Source organism: Bubalus kerabau, chromosome 1, assembly GCF_029407905.1.
Source record: "Bubalus kerabau isolate K-KA32 ecotype Philippines breed swamp buffalo chromosome 1, PCC_UOA_SB_1v2, whole genome shotgun sequence".
Classification (NCBI taxonomy): domain Eukaryota; kingdom Metazoa; phylum Chordata; class Mammalia; order Artiodactyla; family Bovidae; genus Bubalus; species Bubalus kerabau.
Window position 1 is genome coordinate 159120262 of NC_073624.1, and position 26388 is coordinate 159146649.

General features: G+C 46.0%; 1 protein-coding gene across 2 annotated transcripts in view; it reads left to right on the forward strand.

The window, feature by feature from the left end:
• SH2D4B (SH2 domain containing 4B) overlaps positions 1–24597 on the forward strand; it is an 83975-nt gene extending 59378 nt beyond the window's left edge. The window contains exons 6-8 of one of the 2 annotated variants that reach the window (XM_055537806.1): positions 568–692; positions 20343–20563; positions 23828–24597. In XM_055537806.1, the coding sequence (XP_055393781.1) occupies positions 568–692; positions 20343–20563; positions 23828–23920 (439 nt within the window). In that variant the 3' untranslated portion in view covers positions 23921–24597. The remainder of the gene's footprint in view (positions 1–567; positions 693–20342; positions 20564–23827) is intronic. The other variant, XM_055537816.1, reaches the window with a different exon arrangement.
• The last annotated feature ends 1791 nt before the right edge of the window (positions 24598–26388 follow it).

Below are 26388 nucleotides of genomic sequence, written 5' to 3' on the forward strand. Positions count from 1 at the left end.
TATTACATTAGGATCCTTCTTTATAGATTCTGCTGTTTATGCCCTGGCCTTTTCTCTCCCTCAGACATCCCCTCCTGTCCTATTTCTTGCTTGCACTTATGTGACTTTTTCTTTTTTATTTACATTAAAAGAAATGTTGACCTTACCAGGCAACAGGCGGGATCCCAGTTCCCATACAAGGGACTGAACCTGAGGGACCCCGCCCCATTCCTGGATTGGAAGCATGGAGTCTTAACCACTGAACCACTGGGCTGCCAGGAAAGTCCCCCTCCTTTAAAAAAATTTTTTTATCGGAGTATAGTAGCTTTACGATGTTATACTAGTAGGCTTTATTCCCCCAAAGCAAGTGATAACAGTTTTCTTTCGGGGAAAAATACAAACAGCTGGTACATTATAATCTGCAGAGAGCCCTCAAGTACTTGGATTTATTTAATCCTTTCCACAAGCGTGCGTGTGGGCACCAGGCTTGTTCACAGTGGTCTTCCCGGCTCCCTGCCCCTCCTTCCTGCCCCGCCCCTGCCCCCTCCCTCGTGACTCTCCCACACTCCATGGTCTCTGTCTCAGCAGGACCTGGGAGCGGCCCCTGCGCCCCGTCTCCAGAGAAGTCATAGTCCGCTGGTTTAAGGAGGAGCAGCTGCCTCGCCGAGCGGGCTTCGAGAGGAACACCAAAGCCATCGCTCCCTGGTTCCACGGTAGGCTGACTTTCCAGATCCCTGGGGTAGGTTTCCACATCTCATCCTCCCTCTGGGGTTGGGGCAGAGTCTGAAGGACTGCTACAATCAGGGGAGTGAGGATGTTAGACTCTGCTAATTCTGCTCTGGCCCCACAAAGACTGGCGGTCTCCCAGGTCTAAGGCTCAGTGTTCCTGGGCACCTGCGGAGAGGGCAGTGGAGAGAGGTCTGGTGTCTGCCCTTTCTGTGCTCACTGAATGTGCTGAGCTCGAGGCACAGGCTTTGATGTCCCCATGGCATGTGCTGGAACACTGAGTGACCTTCACAGAGACCGTTAGAGACCACGGCTTAACATCTCTGTGAGGGCGTCCTGGGGCCCACAGGCCCCCAGGGCTCTGGACCTGCACTGCCCTCTCTGCTGGGAAGGGATGAACAGGGCTCTTGTGCACGGCCCTCACTTCACAACCTGCTTGGCCGTCAAGGGCCCCGCAGAGGCATTGCTCTCTGGGCATTGTGACCCCCTTCCTTCTCCTGGGCCTCCATATACCCAACAGGATGGAGGGGGTCCTTATGGCTCAGAAAGAAGACAGTCAATGTTTATGTGTGAACTCACTGTATGTCCCTGGAGCTGGTCCCAGGGATTCCCTGCCTGGAACCTCTGTCTCGGTTATGTGTCCCTGTAGCCCCTGGGAGAGCTTCCCTTGGGATCACTGCTTTCCTTTTTACTCGTACATTATTGTAATCATGGAAGCACAAAACTAGCATCTTAGGCACCTGCATAGTGTGTGACTCATAGTGTTGAGGTGGGGGTTTGTCAGGGCCATTGGCTGCTCTGCCAATGGAGAAGGCATGGCAGAGTCCTCAAATTTATCTTTAGCTCTATTTTTTATCCCAGTTTTAAGAATGTAATTTTTATATTGTCACAGAGCAAACAGAAACGTGATTTAACTCTTGCAATTCACACAACTGATTCCGTGTTCTTCTGACAGTTCTACCATAAAGCATGCAGAAAGGTTGCTAATACATGGACCAGAGCTATTTAGTGACAAAGTTTTCATTGATCTGTGACAGGAGGAAAGAAAAAGGCTCATATATGGAGGGTGGCCAGCTATCTTTGCTTGGAAAGGACTGTGTCATATTCAAAGATAATATCCTGTCCTCAGTTTTAGTGTTAACATGTCCTGTCTCTTATGAACTGATGGTGACAGTAAGCAATGGTTATTTTTTTATAAATTGCCTTTGCTCAGAAAAAGGGAGGAATCCCGTGTTGGTTTCCACACTTTTGGTTTGATTTGTTGTTGTTTTTTAGTAGCGAAGTTGTGTCCTACTATTTGCGATGCTTTGGACTGTAGCCTGCCAGGTTCCTCTGTCCATGGGATTCTCCAGGCAAGAATACTGGAGTGGGTTGCCTTTTCCTTCTCCAGAGGCTTTTTATTGATGTTTACACCTAAAATCCCAAAGTCTGGAAGTCCTGTATGGTCCAACTTCTTTCCCATTGTAGCAATTCTCTATAGCATCTTTAGAAATAGATTTAAGGGACTAGATCTGATAGATAGAGTGCCTGATGAACTATGGACTGAGGTTCATGACATTGTATGGGAGACAGAGATCAAGACCATCCCCATGGAAAAGAAATGCAAAAAAGCAAAATGGCTGTCTGGGGAGGCCTTACAAATAGCTGTGAAAAGAAGAGAAGCGAAAAGCAAAGGAGAAAAGGAAAGATATAAGCATCTGAATGCAGAGTTCCAAAGAATAGCAAGAAGAGATAAGAAAGCCTTCCTCAGCAATCAGTGCAAAGAAATAGAGGAAAAACAACAGAATGGGAAAGACTAGAGACCTCTTCACGAAAATTAGAGATACCAAGGGAACATTTCATGCAAAGATGGGCTCGATAAAGGACAGAAATGGTATGGACCTAACAGAAGCAGAAGATATTAAGAAGAGGTGGCAAGAATACACAGAAGAACTGTACAAAAAAGATCTTCATGTCCCAGATTATCACGATGATGTGATCACTGACCTAGAGCCAGACATCCTGGAATGTGAAGTCAAGTGGGCCTTAGAAAGCATCACTATGAACAAAGCTTGTGAAGGTGATGGAATTCCAGTTGAGCTATTTCAAATCCTGAAAGATGATGCTGTGAAAGTGCTGCACTCAATTTGCCAGCAAATTTGGAAAACTCAGCAGTGGCCACAGGACTGGAAAAGGTCAGTTTTTATTCCCATCCCAAAGAAAGGCAATGCCAAAGAATGCTCAAACTACCGCACAATTGCACTCATCTCACACGCTAGTAAAGTAATGCTCAAAATTCTCCAAGCTAGGCTTCAGCAATATGTGAACTTCCAATTGTTCAAGCTGGTTTTAGAAAAGGCAAAGGAACCAGAGACCAAATTGCCAACATCCGCTGGATCATGGAAAAAGCAAGAGAGTTCCAGAAAAACATCTATTTCTGCTTTATTGACTATGCCAAAGCCTTTGACTGTGTGGATCACAATAAACTGTGGAAAATTCTTCAAGAGATGGGAATACCAGACCACCTGACCAGCTTCTTGAGAAATTTGTATGCAGGTCAGGAAGCAACAGTTAGAACTGGACATGGAACAACAGACTGGTTCCAAATAGGAAAAGGAGTACATCAAGGCTGTATATTGTCACCCTGCTTATTTAACTTATATGCAGAGTACATCATGAGAAACACTGGGCTGGAAGAAGCACAAGCTGGAATTAAGATTGCCGGGAGAATTATCAATAACCTCAGATATGCAGATGACACCACCCTTATGGCAGAAAGTGAAGAGGAACTAAAAAGCCTCTTGATGAAGGTAAAAGAGGAGAGTGAAAAAGTTGGCTTAAAACTCAACATTCAGAAAATGAAGATCATGGCATCTGGTCCCATCACTTCATGGGAAATAGATGGGGAAACAGTGGAATCAGTGTCAGACTTTATTTTTTTGGGCTCCAAAATCATTGCAGATGGTGACTGCAGCCATGAAATTAAAAGATGCTTACTTCTTGGAAGAAAAGTTATGACCAACCTATATAGCATATTCAAAAGCAGAGACATTACTTTGCCAACAAAGGTCTGTCTAGTCAAGGCTATGGTTTTTCCAGTGGTCATGTATGAATGTGAGAGTTGGACTGTGAAGAAAGCTGAGTGCCAAAGAATTGATACCTTTGAACAGTGGTGTTGGAGAAGACTCTTGAGAGTCCCTTGGACTGCAAGGAGATCCAACCAGTCCATTCTGAAGGAGATCAGCCCTGGGATTTCTTTGGAAGGAATGATGCTAAATAAAGCTGAAACTCCAGTACTTTGGCCACCTCATGCGAAGAGTTGACCCATTGGAAAAGACTCTGATGCTGGGAGGGATTGGGGGCAGGAGGAGAAGGGGACGACAGAGGATGAGATGGCTGGATGGCATCACTGACTCGATGGACATGAGTCTGAGTGAACTCTGGGAGTTGGTGATGGACAGGGAGGCCTGGCGTGCTGTGATTCATGGGGTCGCAAAGAGTCGGACACGACTGACTGACTGAACTGAACTGATAGCATCTTTAGTGGGACTCCCTCTTGCTAATCTGTACTAGAGAAGAAGCCTCCTGCCGCACAGTCAGTGTTAGGGAGTCACTGCTGCAGGTTGGCTGAGGCTCTGCTCTTGGCTGGTCTTGGCCGGGCATCATCACTGGGGCGGGGGTACTCTGCTCCGTGTAGCTCTCATGCTGCTCTTGGGACCGGCAGGCCAGCCTGGGCACGCCCTTCTCAGGAGCCAGAAAGCAAATGGCAGCCTGCCAGGCTCTTGAAGTCTAGCCTCCACACCAGCATGCCGTCACTTCCACCTCGTGCCATTGGCCACAGCGTGTCACAGGGTTGAGAAGGTGGGAAAAATACTCTGCTCCTTTCGTGTGAGGAACTGCAAAGCCATGTGTCAAAGAGTGTGAAGACAGGGAGGGGAGGAGAATTCGAGCCCATAATGCAATCGATCACAATCCTCATGTAAATTTTTTCTTTCCCCAGGGTAAGCAGTCATCATTAATTTAGTTGAATTTTAGGTGCAAAATTCAGGTGTAAAAAGAGACTCTTGTGACTTTGTATTTTCTTCCTTTCTGTCAAACACATGTGGTTGTGTTGTTGAACCATAATCCAAACAGCAATGTGGACCAGGAGTCTGAAGATCTGGGGTCCTCTCTAGAACCTAGCAGCTCTGTGAGCTTGGGTGTGTCCTTTCAATTCCTCCTCCATGACCATAACATTGACTCCATGGGGTATGTATGAGGATCAAGCCAACAAATGTGCTCTGTCCATGAGCACATGAACGTGGGTGCTGATGCCTCCCGGAGTCTGAGACTCCTCTTCTCCAGAGAAAGTCTGGGAAAGTGGACTTGGAGCACAGAGCAGGAGGGGAGGAGGAGGTGGCTTCCCACTGGGACCAGGGGGTTCTTGATAAAAGTCTCCTCTGTTAAAAAGAGAAAAAATGCTAAGTCATTTCTCCTTTCTCCTGAGTTCATTGTTATGTTCCTGGGTTTCTAAGAGATATTTCTGGTTATATAAAAATACTCATGAGAAAAGCTATTGCATGTAAGCTTGGCTTTGGGGGAAAAATATCTATTTTTGGACTTCAACATGTATCTGAAACTATTAAGAATATCCTCTGTCTAAATACTGCCTTAGTCAGAACCCATTTCTCCTCCTGAGCTTTACTTCTAAAAATCAGTCGCACCTGGTTCATGGCTTATTGTCATGGCAGCAACCCACCGGCTGTCGCCAGAGGACTTGCCCTGAGGGCTTGGCAGGGACTGCGGGTGTGCAGTGAATAGTGGAGTTGGGGCTTGGGTGCTGGAGTGGGCCTCCTGATGGCCTGTCCTGCACTCAAGTTGGGTGTTCACCTCTTAACTTTTTCTGACAACCACCAGGGCAGGGCACTCCCCATCCATGTAGTTGGTGCAGCTTGTAGGGACCCAGCAGTTGAGGTTGGCTTTCTGTGCAAAGCAGAGCTCCCAAGTGGAATGGGCACTGCTTCCTTCCTTCCCATGCTGTGTCTTCAGGACACACGTGGAGGAGAGGATTGTTGAAGGTCCCAGAGCTGCAGGGTTCTAGGGTGGGTCCATCCCTTCAGGCCCTTTGTCCACCTTATTCTTAACCACAGCATATCTGATTGTGTTTGAAGCAGGGGAAGGACATGGAAGTTATAGCAGTCATTTTTAGTAATTATTTTTTTGGGGGGATGTTTGTCTTGCAAATGTGTGTGTGGTGGGGGAACAAAGCCACCAGTCCTCAATCTCCGGAGTCCCATCTGGAAAAGGGAGATCGTTAAGTGGATTCGGGGCTGGGAGTTCTAAAGAGACACATTTCACTTCAATAGAAGAAAGATGGTTGCAGCTACTGTTGGGCAGAGGGATGGCTAGTGGACTCTTGAGATGGGTGACCAGAGGGCCTTTAAGAATGTCCGTTCTCAGCGTCTGGTATGCAGTGGGATTCTGCTGGCACTGCCCCAGGACCACCAGTCTTACTCGCCGCTCAAGCTTTCAAAGTTTTCTCAGGTTGTTGGGAGCATGGGAAAGGTTGGCCAGGGCGTGGGGTTAGCCACAGAGCAGGCACCTGGGTGGGAGTCTGTGGGCTAAGGAGTGAGGGTGTTTTCTTCCTAAAAATGACTGTTGAGCTTCTTTGTTCTTATTTGTGTCTCTATTCCCGGTACTGTTTTCCATCCAGAAACTGAGGCTCAGGCAGTGGACACCCCCTCCTTGGATGGCCCTTCCAGGAGTCCTGTGGGAGATGGGGGAGCAGACACACCAGGCTGTCCTGCAGCCCCCCAAGGAGGTGGGAAGGATTGTGCCTGTAGAGGCAGAGGGTGAGAGGCAATGTGGACTCCCCCAACTGCATGCTCTGGGAGGTCACATCCTCTCCGAGCTGCATGGAACAGAAAGAGCTTGGCTGGCTGATCAATACTACCCGTTGGTGATCCTCCTGGCAGGCTGCTGCCATGAGGTCTTGTGTGTTTGCCTGGAAGAGTGGTTGGATGTGCACTGTCTCAGAGAGACTCTCAACTTCTTGAGTTAGTCATGGTTGGCCTTCTACAGATAGCATCACTGATGGCCAGAAAAGCTTGAGAAATCACCCTTCTTTACCCAGTAGTAAATGTGGGAGCTGGGATTGGCTCTGGCTCCCAGTTTTTGTTGCTCCATTCTGGTGGCTCCTTGAATATACAGCTGGCCAGGGAGGGAGACTGGGGCAAAAAAGTGCTCCTCTGGATTCACAGTCCCTTTACTATGTATTCACTTGAACTTCTTTCATGCATGGCTCGAGTCCTTTTATTTTATTTAGTTTTTGGCTGCACTGGGTCTTTGTTGAGGCACTTGGGGTTATTTGCTCTGAGGCAGGTGGCATCTTATTAATAGTTCCCCGACCAGGGATTGAACGTGTGTCCTCTGCATTAGAAGGCAGATTCTTAGCCACTGAACCACCAGGGAAATCCCCTTGAGTTCTTTATTTTAAATCTCACCCCTTCTCATTCCTTGGACTTTCCAGAGCAGAGCTGCCTCTAGTTCCTAACCTAGCTTGATGGGAAATCAGGGAATGCCTTGTACAGTCTTTGTGATCAATCTCGGAAGCTAGAGTGTCTGAGGCTGAGAAGGAGAGAGTGAGCCAGCTGAGGCTTTTGTCCTCAGCCCCCAAGAACAATAGAAAGATAGGAAGCTATGGTGAGACTTTGGAACCTGTTGAGAGGTGGCAGCCAGAATTGGAGGGGTGGGGCGGGTAGTGAGACCTGAGCACCAAATCCATGTGAAGCAAGAACTAGCTGCAGAAACCAGCGGTCATGAAAGTAACGGTGGTGTTATGGAGATTAAGTGTATAATATTTATAAAGTGTTTAGAACTTGCAATAAATGCTTCTACTTGTTATATGGAATAAATAAACACGGTAGCCTTTGGAGATGCATATCAGGATTTGAAGCATGTGAATGGTGGCTTCATACCCTTAGGGTACACCGCTCCTGTCACTTGGAAGTAAAGAAAAAGATAACATCAAACAAACTCTTCACAAAAGGAAGATGGGATGTATTTAGCCTTCCCCACAAAAAAGTAAAAGTCTGAATTTTCTTTCATTATGAATATGATACCCATCTTGAAATTTTTTAAAGAAACTGTGAGGGATAACACATGGGTCATTTGGAAGGGATGGTTAGCATGTTACCATCCATCATGTCAAGTCAGATGACTGATTTTCCTCTCCAGAGCAGAATTTGGAATGGAAAATTTCCACCAACTCTTATCCTAAATGCAAACATTTCTAAAGAAGAAAAAAAGTAGGTCGGTTGACCTACTTTCTTCATAAGTTCTTGCTTAAGCTGTTCCAACTAAGAAATAAAGGAATCTTTTTCCTTCTTCTTTTATTTTTTTAAATTGTGCACTGGCTATAGGTCTCAAAAAAAGATGACAAAGAAGAGTGGAATTATTTTTTGCTTTAGGAAAGCCTCGATTGTAATGGTGTTCTCAAGATTTTAACTCTTTCCTTTCCCCTAGTTCCATGTTTCTGATTTCAGGCCCTTTGTGTCTTGTCTACCTAACACTTTTTCATTTTCCATGCTTTGCTGAGATTGTTTTGTGATGCGCAGGTGTGGGTAACTAAAGTGTGTGGAAAGGGACAGACGTCGGAGGATCTAGATGGCTTGGATTTGATAGAACTGATTTTTTATTCTCTATTGGGATTAAATAAAAGCACAGAGTAACAATATACTGTGATTTCTGTTGTTATTGGTTTAATATACTTCTGATGGTCTCATCATATTTCTGGTGGTTGCAAGAGAGTCTTCCTAATTTGCTGACACTGGGAAGTTTCTATCATGGGTTAGACGCAGGAAACTGCCTTTAGGTTTTCCGTGCCCCAGGACCTGTAGTCTAGTTTCCCACGGATGCCCAGCCTCAAGCTTGTCCCAGCCCTGGGATGAAGGGCTCCAGCTCAAGCCAGAACCTTTTCATGGCCTCACACTTTTATGATGACAGGCATGAGATGGAAGCCTTGGGGTGGGAGGCATAGCTGCTGTCTTCCAATCACTAATGTCTTCTAGGTCAGGGGCCTCAAGAAGTGGAACACTTCTAAAAATCACAGGGTGCTGACTTTGATTCAGTCTGACCATCTTTTTTAGCAGTTAGTTGTCCTGAGATGGAATAAACTACGTCCAGGAGCCCTGAGCACACCGACTGCTGAGATATGTAAATAGAGGCCAGACGGCCCTTCAGTCAAGACAGTGAAGGGCTGGCTTGTCCAGTGTGATGGGGATTAGGTCAGATCACATGACTTTTCTCCCCTACTTTCCCACCATGAGCTCTTCTTTCTCTGCTTATCTAGAAACAAATAAGGTGGCTTTGACATTTGCTAGAGAATGAAGTCTGGTTGCTACAGTAGTTGAGAAGCTTTCTGGAAATGACTTTTATAATACTTATGCTTAAGTATTAAACATCTGTCATACTCAAATTACCTTGTTTAGTAATTAAGTTCTTTATTTTTTTAAATCATAATTTTATTTTTCTTCACATAAATTTAAAATTATATTTGTGTTGCATTAAGCTAATATCTTCATTCATTTACTTATTTTTTAAAATTTATTTATTTTAATTGGAGGCTAATTACTTTACAATATTGTATTGGTTTTGTCATACATCGACATGAATCTGCCACGGGTGTACATGTGTTCCCCATCCTGAACCCCCCTCCCACCTCCCTCCCTGTACCATCCCTCTGGGTCGTCCCAGTGCACCAGCCTCAAGCATCCTGTATCCTGCATCGAACCTGGACTGGTAATTCATTTCTTATATGATATTATACATGTTTCAATGCCATTCTCCCAAATCTTCCCACCCTCTCCCTCTCCCACAGAGTCCAAAAGACTGTTCTATACATCTGTGTCTTTTTTGGTATCTCACATATAGGGTTATTGTTACCATCTTTCTAAAGTCCATATATATGTGTTAGTATACTGTATTGGTGTTTTTCTTTCTGGCTTACTTCATTCTGTATAATCGGCTCCAGTTTCATCCACCATAAGTTCTTTATAGATTCACATGTCAGAGCAATTTGCCTGTGTGAGTGCATGCTCAGCTGCTTTGAAGCTTTGCAGCCCTATGGACCATAGCCTGCCAGGCTCCTCTGTCCATGGGATTCTCCAGGCAGGAATACTGGAATGGGTTGCCATTACCTTCTCCAGGGGAGAACGTTTGATCCCAACCCAGGGATCAAATCCAAGTCTCCTGTGTCTCCTGCATTGGCAGACAGATTTTTTACTGCTGAGCCATCAGGGAAGCCCCATTTGCCTCCAGCTTTCATTTAAAATAGAGATGATGCTTTGACGTGTTGCGGTCACACTCCTCCTCATCAGCCCCCAGGAGTGCACAGGGCAGGAGGGCGTTGCCTGCTCTAGGTTGCAGCCTCCTAGAAACACTTCCTGCAGGCGATCGATGTGGCTAGCGTGGCTTGCAATTAATGTGTGTTTCCTCCTGCAATAATCACGAATAGACTGTCTGCCCCCATGCAGAGCTCACAGTGCTACCAACATTTGTACAGCCACATTTCAAGCTTATTTAACTGTACAATGAAAATGCAGTGTACTTTTCTATAATTTCTCTGATCTCATGAAGTTATCACCAACCCCTTCTACCCCTCTAGGTGGTAGGGAAAAAATGAACTCTCATCCATTCCGTTTAGTGTCATTCTTTTCAATGTGGTCATCTTTAGTTAACTTGGTCATTTTGGGGAGAATAGGCTTTGGGATTGCGGTTGTCTCACTCCACTCCCTGCTTCTCTCCAAAAGGGCATCTGAGTGTCAGTCTTCTCTGCACTTGTGGGGAGATGGTCAGGGGCAGGACTGCCATGCGTGTTGTCTAGACTTTGCAAGAGGATGTGCAACTGAGGGTATGAGAGAGGCCAAGATCTGGGTCCCTGATCTGCTTCCAGGTCCTGCCCCCTGCTTGGGGCCATGTCTATCTGGAGGTGCTCAGAGGTACCACTTGGATTGGTGGCATCCCTGGGCAGGTGTTGCCTGATCTGGTACCATTCCTCAGGTGTACACTGGTCTGTATTCATGGGTTTGGTTGGTTTGCCTCATGTGTGGGATCAAACTGGCTTTTATGTTTTAACTGGTAATTTAGTGAAAATTTCTTTTGTGCTTTGTGTCTGGTAAACATCAAACATCCAGTATTTCATTTATCCCTTCCACAATTCTCTGTGCTGTGCTGTGCTTAGTCGTTTAGTCATATCTGACTGTTTGTGACCCCATGGACTGTAGCCTGCCAGGCTCCTCTGTCTATGGGGATTCTCCAGGCAAGAACACTGCAGTGGGTTGCCATGCACTCCTCCAGGAGATCTTCCCAACCCAGGGATTGAACCCAGGTCTCCTGCATTACAGAAGGATTCTTTACCAGCTGAGCTACCAGGGAAGCCTGCACAATTCTCCAGAAGAGGTAATAATAATACTTGTTAGAGTTTGAGGTTGTTGAATTGTCTGGGCAGGGGCACTAGGGAGCAGGCTCCTGTGTAAGGTATTTAAATCATTTGTTGATTATTAACATTAAGCTTCAATTTTATGTGAGACACTGTGCTAAGCACAGGGCATATGGTGGTGAGCAAAACTGACAATTTCCTTCCCCTTGTGACACTTACCTTCACTTGCAATTGACAGAAAGCTATCAAACCGATACACTCAAAAGAGGCTAGTCCAGCTTCAGGCTTTGCTTGATTCAGGGAGCTTGTTTTCAGCAACTGGCCTCTCTCCATCTCTCAGCTCTGTTGCTCTCCGTGTTGTTTTTATTCTCAAACAATACATCAGCCTGAGGTAGCATGCCTGCACTTGTTCTCCTAGTTTCAAATCTAGCTGAAGAGGGGACATACTTTTCTCTCAAATAATTTGTAGTATTAGTCCCAATATTCTGCCTTGTTGACTCTGGTGTGGTCACATGCCCACTCCTGAGCCAGTCATCATGGCCAAATGGTTGAGCTCTCTGATTGGCTAGGCTTGAGTCACATGACCACTCCTGGAGTAGGGACGAGTCCATCCCATTGCAACTGGATAGACTGAGTGGGAAGGTGTGGCTCCCCAAAAGAAGCTCACCATTCTCTTGCCAGAAGAAGCACAGATGGTCCTGAGTGGGCAAGACCAATGGAGGGCCACCATATTGAGGAAAATAACTGTCCTAGTGAAGCTCACAATCCAGTCAATGAGACTGGCGTGAATCAAATAATGAATTTTTACTTCCAGTTGAGGTTATTGCTACGCAAGATCCTTGTGTAGCCAGTTTCAGAAGTCATTTTGCTGGGTGGTTGCAACCCTGTCATGAATAGCGGCATCCATAATTTGAACCTGGCATGTCAGCTTGGAACAGGCAGGCAGTCATGGCAGGAAATGGTGCCTTTTGTGCATAATACGTCTGAAACCAAGAAGCTTGTTCAGTGAAACCCTTGTCTCAGCACTTAGCTGTGGCTAAATTTCATTTGGAGTTATAAAAAATGAAGGCATTGGAACTCATTCATCACAATCTCTGTGGCTTCAGGATGCTCTGAGAAACTGTTGAGAAGGAAGAGCTTAATAATTCCAATCCCCTTAATGTTATTGTCTGGAAAGTGTGGCAATAAGAAAGGAAAGTCACAGAAATGAATGAGAAATAGCTGAGCGGTAATGGAGGTGTTGTTGGCTGGCCGGTGAGGCGTAGCTTTGGTGAAAGCTTTAAGAAATATGCATGTCAGATAAATTGAGACCCATAAAAAGTAAAATGTCATGTCTGGCCTGCCTGCCTTTCTTCCTTTTTGGGGAGAAGCCCTAACAGAGAAATAAAAGGAGCTCGTTTGGTTACTCAGGTTCAATTTGAGCTAATGATTTCAGGGACCAGTATGGAAGTGGTGGAGGGGATGGGAACTGAATCCTGGGTCTGCTTTAGGATTTGCTAACGTGTGGATTTATGGGTCCGTGAGAGCAGAGTGTCTTTTGCAAGTGTGCTTAAAGTGCCTGTCCTTCCCCGGGGCTGCTGTCAATTAGTACAGATGGAGCAACTATTTTGATAGTGAACACTGAGTTTTGGTGGTGTTTGAGAGGAATTCAGGGAGATGATTAGGGGAGGCGTCAGGAAGAATGCTTGGGGATTTGTGCCTGAGGTGCAATAATAGACCTGAGCGGGGAGCAGCAGCTGCCCCACCTCACGGGAGTTTTGGCTGCAAACTCCCACCCATGCTATTGTTGTGCAGGTGCCAGGGGCCTGAAGTCATCCTGGACTCCTTTGCTGTGCTGATGTACATGTTCCCTGCTGCCTTCCCCACTTTCTCACCCTCACATGATGAAACCACGGGAAGTGGGCTGCTGCCCTGAAGGGCCTCTATCCCCTGACCTCGGCCCTGTCTTTTCTGGGCAGAGGCCCCACAGGGGGCATTGCAGTGAGTCAGATTGCCTCCAACCCCCAGAGAAGCCTTGGGCACCTGTGGGACCTGCAGGTCAGGTCAGGTCCGACACCCTGTTCCCCTTAGTCCCCATCAAGGGCCTCCATCTGTACGCTGGGCTTCTGCCAGATTACAGCTCTGCTTCCTTGTGCCACTGACCCTGGTGAAAAGCAAGGCATAAAGTCACTGGAGGCCCCCCGCACAGCCTTCTTCTCACCCATTATCCCTCTTCCTTTCATCAGATATGATCCCTATTCTGAGTATTTTGTCCATCATTTTTTTGCTTCATATATTGTTTATATCTTGGTCTCCAAACACGAGTGTTTAGCTTTGTGAGTTTTTCAGTTTAATATAAATGGAACTACACTGTATTTATTTTTCAGTTATTAGCTTGTTTCACACTTCATTGAAAAATAATTTGTTTTTTCCTCATTGCATCTTCCCACTTCTGCTGTTCGGAGGTTATACCACTCTCAGTGCCTGTCTTTCAGTGGTTAATTCAGATGATTTCACATGCATGCTTTGTTAATATATATCTTTAACCTCTTCCTAAACAAATTCTAATCATCCTACTCTCAAATGATAAGATATTATCCAGTAATTTAGTTCTATCTTTTTTAAACCCTCAAATTACCCATGATTATTGTTACTTTGTAAGTAATATATTTTAAAAATTGACTTAAAGTAGCCATACTCATCATTTATTCTAGCATTTCAGATTCTCCGTCTAGGATTATATTTCTTCTAAATGATATATATTCTTTAAAATTTTCTTAGTAGTCAAACTCTCAAATTTTTTCTGAATATACCTTTACGTTTCCTTTCACCTTGAGAGAGTTTCATTAAACACCACTATTTTTTTCTCAGCACCCTGAAAATATTACTAACCCGTTGTCCTCTGGCTTCTGTTATTGCAACTGAAAAGTCAGCCACCAATTTGTTTATTCTTTGTAGGTAATCTGCCTTTTCTCTCTGGTTGACAAACTCAGACACTGAGTCGCTTTGTGCCATTTCACTATTATGTGCTGACTAATTCTCAGCCTTCATTCTTTTTTATAATTTTGACTTCTTTTAAAAAAAATTGGCTCTCTCTAGTGGGGGCTGTTTTCCAGTGTGGTGCACGGGCTTCTCTAGGGCTCTTGGCTTCAGTAGTTGTGGGGCGGGCTTTAGAGCAATCAACATTCGCTCTTTAGATATTCCCACCTCTTCAATCTCCTCTCTGTTTAGGGGTGTTCAGATTATTCATGTATTAGGCCTTTCATTCCATTCTCCATGTCTCTCAACCTCCTGAGAAGTAGATTAAATTTATGTCACGTTATATAGATGTCCCATGGATGTGCCATTCTTGGTCTCCACTGTGATGTTTCACTCACTCACCTCTTCTGCTCCTCTTTCACCTCATCATCACTCCTTTCTGCTCACATAGCATCTACCCAGTCTTCAAGGCACACTTCCCATCCCTCTTCATTGCCTCTATAAATCTCGCCCTGACTTCCAGAGATCTCATTCATCTCCTCCTTCTTGGTCTTTCACAGTACTTACTGTCTCTGCATGAGAGAACATGGTGTAGAGCAAAGAGAGCTGGACTTGGAGTCCGAGGCCCTAAGTTCAAATTCTGACTCTACCACTTAATAGCTCTGTGACCTTGGGTGAGTCACTTGTCTTGCTGAACTTCAGTGTCCTCAGCTATGAACTGACAATGGTAGGGTTGTTAGGAGACTAAATGCGATGGGGGCCACCGAGTCCCCAAGGTACTGCCCAGTGCTGGCTTCAGTATCAGGCTTCTCATGTGACCCTTGGCCCTCTGCCTCACAATGGAAACTGTTCCTGGCTGACTAGTGGCTTGGGAGCTGGATACCAAGGTTGCAACTGTGGAAATGTAGCTGTGAAGTAACGCTTACATGAGAAAGCCATCACGGAGTTGAAATCCCTGGCTTGTATGTCTCTAGTCCATACCCTTCAATCGATTTCCCACTCTTGAAGATTCTCGTGTTCTTCCTCTGTTTGGGGAAGATTAGTAGCTCCCCACTGCCCTCAGAATGAAGTCCATAATCCTTTTAATGGTGTCGAGAGTGCTTTGGGGCCTGACCCCTTCCAACCTCTACACGTCTTTCCACTGCCCAGCTCCTACTTCAGCTCTCCCTCCAGCCACAAAGAATCATGTGCTCTTTCCTTTTGCAAACTTCCCCCTTTTCCGTGCCCCTCTGTCTTAAACTTTCTATTCTCAGTCTAACTGGCACTTCCATCCCTGGGTTCCAGAGCTGGGTGGGTTACCTCTCTGAGCCCATATTCTATGGTCTTTATCACCACCAGTTACAGTGAGCTCCTCTCACACCACATCCCTCCCCACACCCCCATAAAAATTCTGCTAATCTTGATTTCAGTCCAGAATCAAAGATTCTGGAAGGCAGGAATTGTTTCTCATTCAATGGTGACTCTCAGATGCCCAGCATGGGGCCTGGATCCTAGAGAGTGGTTGATAAATGTTTGTTGGAGGAAAGAAAAGGGAAGAAAGGAAAAGAAGGTGTTTTTGGAAATTACAGGAAAAACTACATTTCCTGTTGTCTGAGGGTGAGAACTGGCTCAGATAGAATCGGTAGCTGTATTCTCCAACAATTGTCAACAACCCTGGAGCATTATCTGGTAAGGCTGTATCCCTCAGCAGAAGATCTTGATTATTAGCAGAGTTAGAAAGTTTCTGTGGTCCTGATGGTGAGCTCACTCCCTAGCCAGAAGGGGGGAGGTATGCCCCGCCATTTCCTCAGCCAGGAGGTTATAAAGTGTATCAAAGGAGATGGGATGGGATGGGATACGATTAATGCTGATTCCCAGTACACTTAGCTTAAGGGTGATCTGGGGAGAGAGAGATGGACAGCAGAGTAATGGAGCAGGAAAGCAACTGCTTCTTCCCCCAAGCAACCTTCACATCCCCCAGCCACCAACTAATTCTCCTGAGGGTTGGTTTTCTGTAAAACTGTCTTTGCCATCCTGAGCTATGAGGCTGTATTACCTTTGGTCTTGGACAGATTACGATTTTGAGTCCTAGGAAGGCATCAAAGAGGTATCACAGAGTTCACTGATACTTATTATTTGAGCTGCCTGCTGAGTCCCCCATATGGAATAGCCCAGGCTAGGGCCCAGGGACCCAAGTGGTCCCCTTCAGAAAAGGTCACCCTCAGCAGCCTCTGCGAGAGGACTGGGTGTGTGGCGTGTGGGAAGCACGGCCCAGCAGTACTATGATTGTTGCTGCTATCAGCATGAGGTAACATCCAACAGTAGCACATATGTTGTGTACTCCGGTACTCTTGCCTGGCAAATCCCATGGACGGAGGAGCCTGGTGGGCTGCAGTCCATGGGGTCGCGAAGAGTCGGACATGACTGAGTGATTTCACTTTCACTTTTCACTTTCATGCTTTGGAGAAGGAAATGGCAACCCACTCCAGTGTTCTTGCCTGGAGAATCCCAGGGATGGAGGAGCCTGGTGGGCTGCCGTCTATGGGGTCGCACGGAGTTGGACACGACTGAAGCGACTTAGCAGCAGCAGCAGCAGCAGTGTATCCAGTACAGATTAGTTACATGGTATTGGGCAGTCATTACTTCTCAGGCACATTCACATGTGTGATAAGCACATTCACACATGTGATAAGCACATTAATACATTACTGTAATGAAGTCTCAAACAATCTAAGACATAGGTGCTATAATCAGTACCATTTAATAGACGAGGACACTGAACTGGGTTTCAGAGGGGCTTAAGTGCCCTGCCTAAGGCCACCTGTTGATTAAGTCCCTGAGCTGTGATTTTAGTTCATGTGCATATTCACTGCTCTAAAGTAAACAAGCCCCCCTCCCCCCAACATCTCTGGCACTCGGAATATAAAGATAAGGTTGCTTTGTCTGTTCAGGTCATCCAAAAGCAGAAGTCCAAGAACTTCATTGGAGGAAATGCCTTTGAAGGATGAAGGGAAGAGGGAATGGGACAGGTGGGGAGAGTCTTAAGAACATGGTGCAGGTCTGATACCTGTAAATGGCCAGAGGGAAGGAAGGATGGATGATTGAGAGGAAGAGCCTGACATGGGAGTGCAGCTCAGAAGAACACCTTGGTCAGGCTGAGGGGAAGCCCCCGAGAAAAGACTGCTCAGTAGAGGAGTCCCACATAAGAGAGTGTCATGTAGGGTCATCAGGAGGAGAAGGGGATGACAGAAGATGAGATGGTTGGATGGCATCACTGACTCAATGGACATGAGTTTGAGCAAACTCTGGGAGATGTTGAAGGACAGGGAAGCCTGGCGGGCTGCAATCCATGTAGTTGCAAAAGTCGGACAGGACTTACCGACTGAACAGCATCAACATAGGATAGGCATGGTGGCTCTGCCACCCCTGGACTGTTATAATACCCTTTGCCCTGAATCAGGCATGTGGTACCTCCTGGGCATGGTGGATCCTGCAGGGACAACAGCTGCAGATGCTGCTCCTTGAAGCAGGCTCTCTCTGGAAGGGAGGCTGAGCAGAACTCATGGCTGCCAGTCTCCATCCTTGAGCTGGTTTCCAGCTGGTTTACTAATATACTGTAGAGTCTGGGCAGAAGGTCATGAAAGCCCAAAGGTGAGCTGTCCCAACCTTCTGGGATAAAATGATTCCTGATGGGTCAGGCAGAATGTGCAATGAATAAAGAGAAGCCAATGGGGCTAGTTTGGGCTTCCCTTGTGGCTCAGCTGGTAAAGAATCTGCCTGCAATGCAGGAGACCTGGGTTCAATCCCTGGATTGGGAGGATCTCCTGGAGAAGGGAAAGGCTAACCAATCCAGTATTCCGGCCTGGAGAATTCCATGGACTGTATTGTCCATGGGGTCACAAAGAGTCAGACATGACTGAGCAACTTTCACTTTCAATGGGGGCTGGTTTAGGGGAGAATGAATTGAAAGGCAGAAATGTAAGCTTAGTCCTTTTGGCTCAGAGAGACACCTTTTTCCAGTTCAACCACCTTGAAGGATGTTTTCTAACCCACACAAAGGTAGAGTATAGACAACCAGCAGCCTGTGATTCCTGGGAGAGAAGAGAAATCCTTCAGTGAGGGTTCCAGATCAGCCGGGAGAAAGAGGGCATTCGGAGCCTGGTGTCCACTGTTCTTGAGCCAGGCTTTGCCAGATGGAGGTCAGTGGAAAGATCTTCTGGGGTTTTAGATGGCAGAGAGAAGGAGAAGGGGATGACAGAGGATGAGATGGTTGGATGGCATCACCGACACAATGGACATGGGTTTGGGTGGACTCCAGGAGTTGGTGATGGACAGGGAGGCCTGGTGTACTGTGGTTCACGGGGTCGCAAAGAGTCGGACATGACTGAGCGACTGAACTGAACTGAACTGAGATGTGACTTTGCCATTTTGGTGTTACTGGTCACTTTTGCTTATTAAAAACTCAAGTCACATCAAGTGTTTCCACCCATTTTAACTCTCCTCTCCACCGCCAGTTGACCCTGGGCTTCAGCTTGAGATACTTCAAGTTGGGACAGAGGTGGTGTCTTCTGGTCTTCCTCCTTCATAGGCCTTGGCTTCGTCTCTATCTCCCTTTAATGACCCCTCCACCCCAGCCACCTTTGGGATCTAAGTCCTCTGGTATTGGGGCAGGGAGGTGGCTGAGGGACACTGCTGAGTCTTTTGACAAATCCTTGGGATGCCCTTTTGGTTGGTCTTCTTTTGGCTGCCGCTGCTTCTCCAGCTGAACCCACCAAGGCCGTTGGGGGCATCTAGCCTCCTGCGTGGATGTGTGTGCCATCCTCCGGGTGCCCTGTGGTGGAGGTGCTTCCCACCCGCTTCTGTCCCCCTCTCTTCCTGGTTTCTGCTTATCCTGCCTGGTTGGTGGGGGAGGAGGGTTGTTGGCTCGATTGCCTCCTGGTAAGTCCTCGGCCCCAGGAGGAAAGAGGTGGCCCCCATTTGTGCTGTTGGCTATCTTAACAGGGGACCTGTGACCGTGTGGTGGCTTCTGTGTCCTCTGCTTTGGGCACAAGGAGGTCCTGCCACACCTCCTGTGAAGCAGGAAAGATCAGGGAAGGGAGTGTCCCTGCACTGAATCATGGCAGAGGCACTGGGGGTGCCGTGGCGGGGGGTGGGGGTGCTGAGTGACCGTGTGCAGTGCCTTCAGGGTCAGCGTGACGAGCAGCCCAGCCTCCTTCTGCCCTCTGCTGTGTGACTGGCAGAACCCTGCTGAATGTATGTAGGTGGTAAATAAGTGGGTGTGTAAGAGGACATTGTGTTGCAAATTTACCTTTCCCCCAAATAACAGATGAGACCAGGAGCCAACATTCCCACAGCTCTTCTGTTTATGAAATGATTTTTCAGTTTTTGGTCTCACTTGAAAATCATAACATGCCCTTGAAATAGATAGGTTAAGATGGTCATTTAAATGTTAAAAGGCCTTGGAGAAGTTAAGGGCTTGGCTGAAGGTCCCATAGGCAGGTGCTGGCAGGGGTGGACAGGTAGACTAAGTCTCCCTCTCCTTTTTCCACCACCCTGCCCTCCAAAGCCTGACCCACCAAACACATGGCCCCTCCGATACTGCCCAGAGGAGAGCAGCTCCTGAAAAGCCTTTCAGGGGATTGACACTGATGCACAAACACCTCTAAGGCCAGACCTGACTGTCATACTCTGGTGAAGCCACATTGTGTAGAACTGAAGAACGTGAGAATGTTTTGTTCTTTGAGCTGAAGTGGTGCTTAATTCTGTGCCCCTATTAAGAAACTGTTTGCCTTGTGTCTATAGATAGACAGAGGAAATCTTTTTACTTCCTAAGAGGAACTGTTGTTTCCAGGTGCTCACTCACAGGTACCAGAGAGATAACCAAGGTAGTAATCATAAGTCATTCTGGTCTGTTCATTAAAGCAGGACTCTCAAGGATCTCCACAGGGCAATGTTTGTTGACTTGTATTTGTAATCGATAGACGGTAAAATTCCGGCTCATTACTAGTTCTTTGCTTGCCCGATTTTACTCAATTAATCCAAATTAGTGTGGCTTAATTTGGAGGAAAGCATGCTAAACTGGGGTCTTAGTAGAAACTCTGCCCCCAAGCTCACCGCCGCTAGTTGCTCCGGGCCAAGAGGTCCCCTCACTGGAATAAGGGAAGTGCTGGACGGCTCCTGAGGCTCCCCTTTTCTCTAGACTTTTCACAGAGGCTGAGGGGCAGGGATGAGCTGGGAAGCGTGGCTGGATGAGAAAGGGGTTGCAGAATCTGCTGACATTTTTTTCTTTTCTTTTTTAAACCAGGAATTATCAGCCGAGAAGATGCCGAAGATCTCCTTGAGAATATGACCGAGGGTGCATTTCTGGTCCGGGTCAGTGAGAAAATCTGGGGTTATACCCTCTCCTACCGCCTGCAGAAGGGGTTCAAGCATTTTCTTGTGGATGCCTCTGGGGACTTTTACAGCTTCCTGGGAGTGGACCCCAATCGCCATGCGACACTCACAGATCTCATTGATTTCCACAAGGTATTCCTCTTAGGGTTGCTGATGTGGGGGAGGGCAGAAAATGCCAGGCTGTGGGCATTCTAAGATATGAGGATGGAGAGTGAGCAGGTAGCCCCAGAAATTCTTTAGGATCACAGGGATCTAGACCATCCTGATGGAGGAGGCCAGAGATTGTCTAGACCAGGCTCTGGAATTGCTGTTCTTCTCTGGGCAACTCTCTACTCATGTGGGCATCTCCAGCCCTGGTCTGCAGGCGTGTTCTTACCTTGAGTACCTGAGTGAGAAGGGGGCTGGCTGGTTGACTTGCCTTCTGTCCAAGCCCATGTCTCACCCCCAGCTTGTTCCAGGATGTCCCTCTTGAGCATGTTCTAGACAAGCCTCTGGCAGCTTCATAGGGTTGGCTGAAGTTGGGCAGGCAGCCCTGCAGTTAGAGAAGCTTTTCTGGTGCCTCTTGTTCCAAATACAGCCTTACCACTTAATTTGTGTGTGACCTCCGGCAGTTTCCTTATTCATGCCGAGCTGAAGTCCCCTAACTAGGCGAACAAATGTCTTATAAATAATACTTAGCTTGGCTCCTGAGAGTCTTACATGGGGACTGTGTGTAACAGCGCCCTGTAACTGTGAAGCGGTATGCGCATTCTTGTTTCCCACAACTCTGTTTGTTATTTGTTCCCCTGCTGGGGACCTCACATTAGAAGAGATGTTGCCTTCCAAACAGTGTGTATAAAAAGAAACAACTTTTGTGTTAATGTGGCTTCAGTACTACTTGTGAGAAAGCCAGCTGTGGAGCTCAGTGACCCAGAAAGGTGGGGCCCAGATTCTAGGAGAGAGATCTGTGACAACACAGGGGTCCCCATCTCCCTGAGCTTCGCAGGTGTAGAATGTTCACAGAATTCCGTGGCCATCTCACTGGGTTTTTGCTATAAAAGGGACTCTGGGATTCGTATTACTTGTTCTTCACGGATGTCCCCAGGTCTCTAGGGCAGCTCTTAACTTCAAGTAAAGCACATAGAAAACTATCCAATTACAAATAGCTAGATGCTGGGAGGAGAGAACTGCCTGGAAAAGTAGGTTAACCAGACTTTCTCCTTACATTTCAGCCATGGGACAGAGGAAGGAGGGGTGTGTGGACATTGGCACCTGCTCTGTTTTGAGCGCTGTGCCTGTTGCTCTCATCCATGATGCATGTTGTATTTAACTTTCACCATGACTCAGGCTCCCCAGGTAGTACACTTGTAAAGAATCTGCCTGCCAAGGCAGGAGATGCAAGAGACGTGGGTTCAGTCTCTGGGTCAGGAAGATCCCCTGGAGAAGGGAATGGCAGCCCACTTCAGTATTCTTGCCTGCAGAATTGCATGGACCGAGGAGCCTGGCAGGTTATAGTCCATGAGGTCACAAAGAGTCGGACATGACTGAGTGACTGACACTTTCACAACATATCCTTGAATGCATGTTTTGAAAGCAGAGTCCCTGAAATCAAGCTCCAAGTTTTAAGCCTCACCTTCATTATTGTGTGTCATTTTGGGCAACTATTCAAATTTGGGACCTTAGTGTCTTCCTCAGTGTTGTTGTTGCTAAGTCGTATCTGACTCTTAGCGACCCCATGGACTGTAGCCCGCCAGGCTTCTCTGTCCATGGGGTTTCTCCAGGCAAGAATACTGAAGTGGGTTGCCATGCTCTCCTCCAGGGGATCTTCCCAACCCAGGAATTGAACTTGCGTCTCCTTCATTGGCAGGTGGATTCTTTACCACTGAACCACCACGGAAGCCCTTCCTCCTCAGCAAGATAGGGTTAATAATAGTACTCACCTCTTCAGGGTCAGGAAGGTTTCAATGAGATATCATTGTGTAAAGCACAAAAACACTATACCTTACATTTGTATATTATCAGGACAAGCTGGTTGTGACTGACATGTGTCTGTGGGATGTTTTGAAATCCAGGCACGCACCACATCCTTGGTGTGGATGTATCTTACAGTTTCGTTCTCCATCCTCCTTTTGCTGGTCACTTTCGCAGCTTCCAGGTTTTCATGATCACACACGGTTCTGTATGTGTCCCTTTGGGCACACATGCAAATCTTTTTCTGGGATGGATCCCTCAAACTGGAATTGCTGGCTACAAGACTATGCACATTTTACTTTGTAAAGATCTGCCAGACTGCCCTCCTAAAATGTAGCGCCAGTTCATGCTTCTTCCAAAACTATATGAGGCTGTTCCCGGACACTGCTGCCAATAATGGGGATTATCAGTCATTTTAATTTTTTCCCACCAGATGGGCAGACAATGTATCTCACTGTTGTTGAGCTTGCATTTCTCTCATTACCACTGATGCTGAGGATTTTTTCACACTTTAATGGCCACTTGGATTTCTCCTGTGAATTATCTGTTTATATCCTTTGTCCATTTTTCTACTCAGGTGTCTTTTTCTTACAGATGTGTTGATGTGTCAGTTCTCCTGGCAACTAAATTGCTCTTTAGTTACGTCCATTCCGCTCTCCAGGTCTTCTATTGAAAAAAAGTGTTGAACTTAAATGGGCGTCCCTTTCATTTCCAGGTTCTTTAATGGGTTCTTTTATTGTATAATAGTCCATTCTTGTTTCGTGGATGATTTATCTTCTTATTTCACTGAGGAATTTAATACATATCTGTGAAAGACTCTTTGTTTGTTTTATAAACCTGATATTTTCTTGGGAGTCATTTCGATTGTTTGAGTTTGGCATCTTTCTTTTATGGTTATGAGTTTCCTTAAATGTTTATAAGTTTTGGGCTTTGGGGGGAATCTGTGAACTTTGAAATTCCTATTTGTTCATCTGTGGATACAGTTCCTGTTTCTCAAATCCAGCCTCTTCATGTGGTGAAGGTTGGAGTTGACAGTGAGGATCTCATCTTTGGGAGTGGAATTGTCTGAACCGTTTGGATTGCTTCGGCCTCCGCTCCTCACATCCTCACCTGCTTGAGGCACAGACCTCTGTCATCTGGGGTTCCCCCAACCTGCCCACTGACAACTTGTTCTCCCCCCTGCCCTACATTTACTCCTCTGACAATCTCATCACATATTGATTTTAGTCTTGCTTTGTTGGTGGCCTTCCTTCTTATTTTCCCATGCTTTTATAGATTTATTTCTTTTTAAGAACACTTTTTCTGTCATTTCTATAAATTTGAATGAGGAGGAGGGAGATACATATTCTTAGTCTTTCTATCTTGAACCAGTCTCTCTCTGGTGAACATTTATTTCCTTTTTCTGCTTAAAAGTGAATTTTCCTTTTTTTTTTTTTTCCTTTTTAGGAGGAAATTATCACTGTTTCAGGGGGAGAGTTGCTGCAGGAACCCTGTGGACAGAGGGACAGCCCACCAGACTACCATCTGTTGTTTGAATGATTTTTTCCCCCCTTCTCAATTGGACTTCATTGGGCATCCTATTTTTGAACTCAAGAACTTCCCAGCTCAAATCCTTATGGCCTTCTGGAAGATCCACTAACATCCAGAGGAACAAGTGGATTAGTATATTTCAACAAATATGAAATATATGGTGTATGTGTTGGTGGTTCCTGACTCAGTGCCCAGGACAGAAATTGCTAATGGCTGATGCAGCTCTTTCCTGAAAAATTTAGACATGACCTCAGAAAATAAAGCCGTTTTGTCAGGGCTGACCTAAACTGAGCTCCTAGAGTACACGGTCATGTTTTAATTAACCAAATAATTCCAGTGCCGAACTCTGAATTTAACCTATGGTAGACGTTCAATAAATGTTTGTTGAATGAATGCACTTCTTTTGAAAGTTTTCCAACACTTGTCAGCAATAATTTCTAGTAAGTTCTATTTGTCACTGTTTATAAAGTCATGGAGATTAGGGAAGAAATATTGTAAAGAATTTATATGGAAGGCATAGGTACTGTATTTTAAATGATATTCATTCTCACTGATATTATCATTGGAATTACCTAAGGCTTCTGAGTCCCAGCTTCCAGAGTAGATGACTTCGCCCTGCCTTTGTATTTTCCTCTTCTTCTGCCACCTCTCCTTTTTCTTGGAATCATATGTTGGCCTCAGTTTTGCAATATTGAGGCAGTGGTTTCTTGTATTTCTACAGATGTGCCTAAGCCCCAGGGAGAATTAAAAATCCAAGGATGGTTTGTAGACCTCTGATATGGCCTTTGCTTTCTAGGATGTGGTCCTGTTTATGCAGGTTACTCAAATAATTAGCTCTATCCTCACAGTCTTTTTGATTTTGATTCTACTGTCCATTTATACTGGGCTTCCCAGGTGGCAGTAGTGGTAAAGAACCTGCCTGCCAGTGCAGGAGACATAAGAGACACAGGTTCTCTCCCTGGGTCAGGAAGATCCCCTGGAGAAGGAAATGGCAACCACTCCAGTATTCTTGCTTGGAGAAGCCCATGACAGAGGAGCCTTGTGGGCCATAGTCCATAGGGTTGCAAAGAGTTGGACTTGACTGAAGCGACTGAGCATGCATGCTCGCATGCCTATTTGTACTGAGTATGTCCTATTTATACTATATTTATACTGAGTACATTCTTCTTATTAACAAAAAGACTCTCCCAGTAACTCAATAACTTTCAGCATCGGTGTCTTTGCATGCTCATGTTTCACATTTATGGATTATATGTATTTGTATATGACATGTTATCATGGGAATTTTATAGGCTGCAGAATCAAGCAGACTTGGGTTCAAATCACACCCTGAAACTGACTAGTATTATAATGCTGGCAGTATTGTATTTGGTGGGAGTAAAAGGATGAATGGACTCTGGCCATCAGTGGACTGGTTACCTTACTTGATAGTTGTATCAAATATCTCTCATGCTCTATTCCACCACTGACCTCACCCATTCCTCAGATCACCTTGGCTACTTGCTACTTGTTTTACTCCAGTCTCCACCACTAAAACCAGTTCTGAATGGGCTCTACTCTTCCCTACCATGTTGATCAGCTTCACGTGAGCATTGGCCAATGGTGCCTTGCCACGTGTGGTGCTATGGACTGTTCTGTTACTGCAGAGGCATTGAGACACCATGCAACCAAGGAGAGCTGGGAAGTTAATTCCCCATGCAGGGAATTTGGATCAATGGGAGACAGAGGCTGCTAATCAGTTCTTCTCCCTTCCTCCTCCCTTCTGTATGGACTGTACAGAGGCAGTTCTTCTTATGCAAGACATATTAAGACAGTCCAATAAGACCGAGCAACTGGTCATGATGAAACAAGCAGTAGCTGGATCAGTACCGTCCCCTCCATCTCTGCCTCACTTCTGCTTTTTTTTTTTTCTTCTCTCCTGGTCCCTCGGGACTTTGTTCCCATGTGAAACAGCAGCACATAAGCATGTGCCACAGGCTTAGCATTTTGGGGAAGCCAGGGTAAGAATCCATCATACAAATATGTTTTATATAAAATCTGCATCCTGACTCCATGGCCTCCCTCCTATTTCACCGCATCGCAAGGGCCCTGAATGGATGCAAGAAAGTGACTGAGGAAATCGGCTTCCTGAACCGCAAAGTGCTTTAAAACCTGATTATTATTATTATTATTATTATAATTACCTTCTTTCTAGTAGACTCTGAGGAATCGAATTAGAGTTTTGGCTGCTACTTAACTAGCCATATGACGCTGTTCATGTCATTTAACCTCACTAAAGTTCAGTGTAACTGAGAAGAGAATTTCCTATGTGGCCATCACTGGGCCTCTTGGCAGGTCAGCCAAATGATAGATATGAGAGTTCTGTGAAATGGAAGGTATTGCTGGTGACAGCTGCTTTAACAGCGACGATGGTTTCAAGTGTCAAGGGGGTAGGATGTGATGATCTGCGAGGTGTTAGAAGGAACTAACCAGAAGAA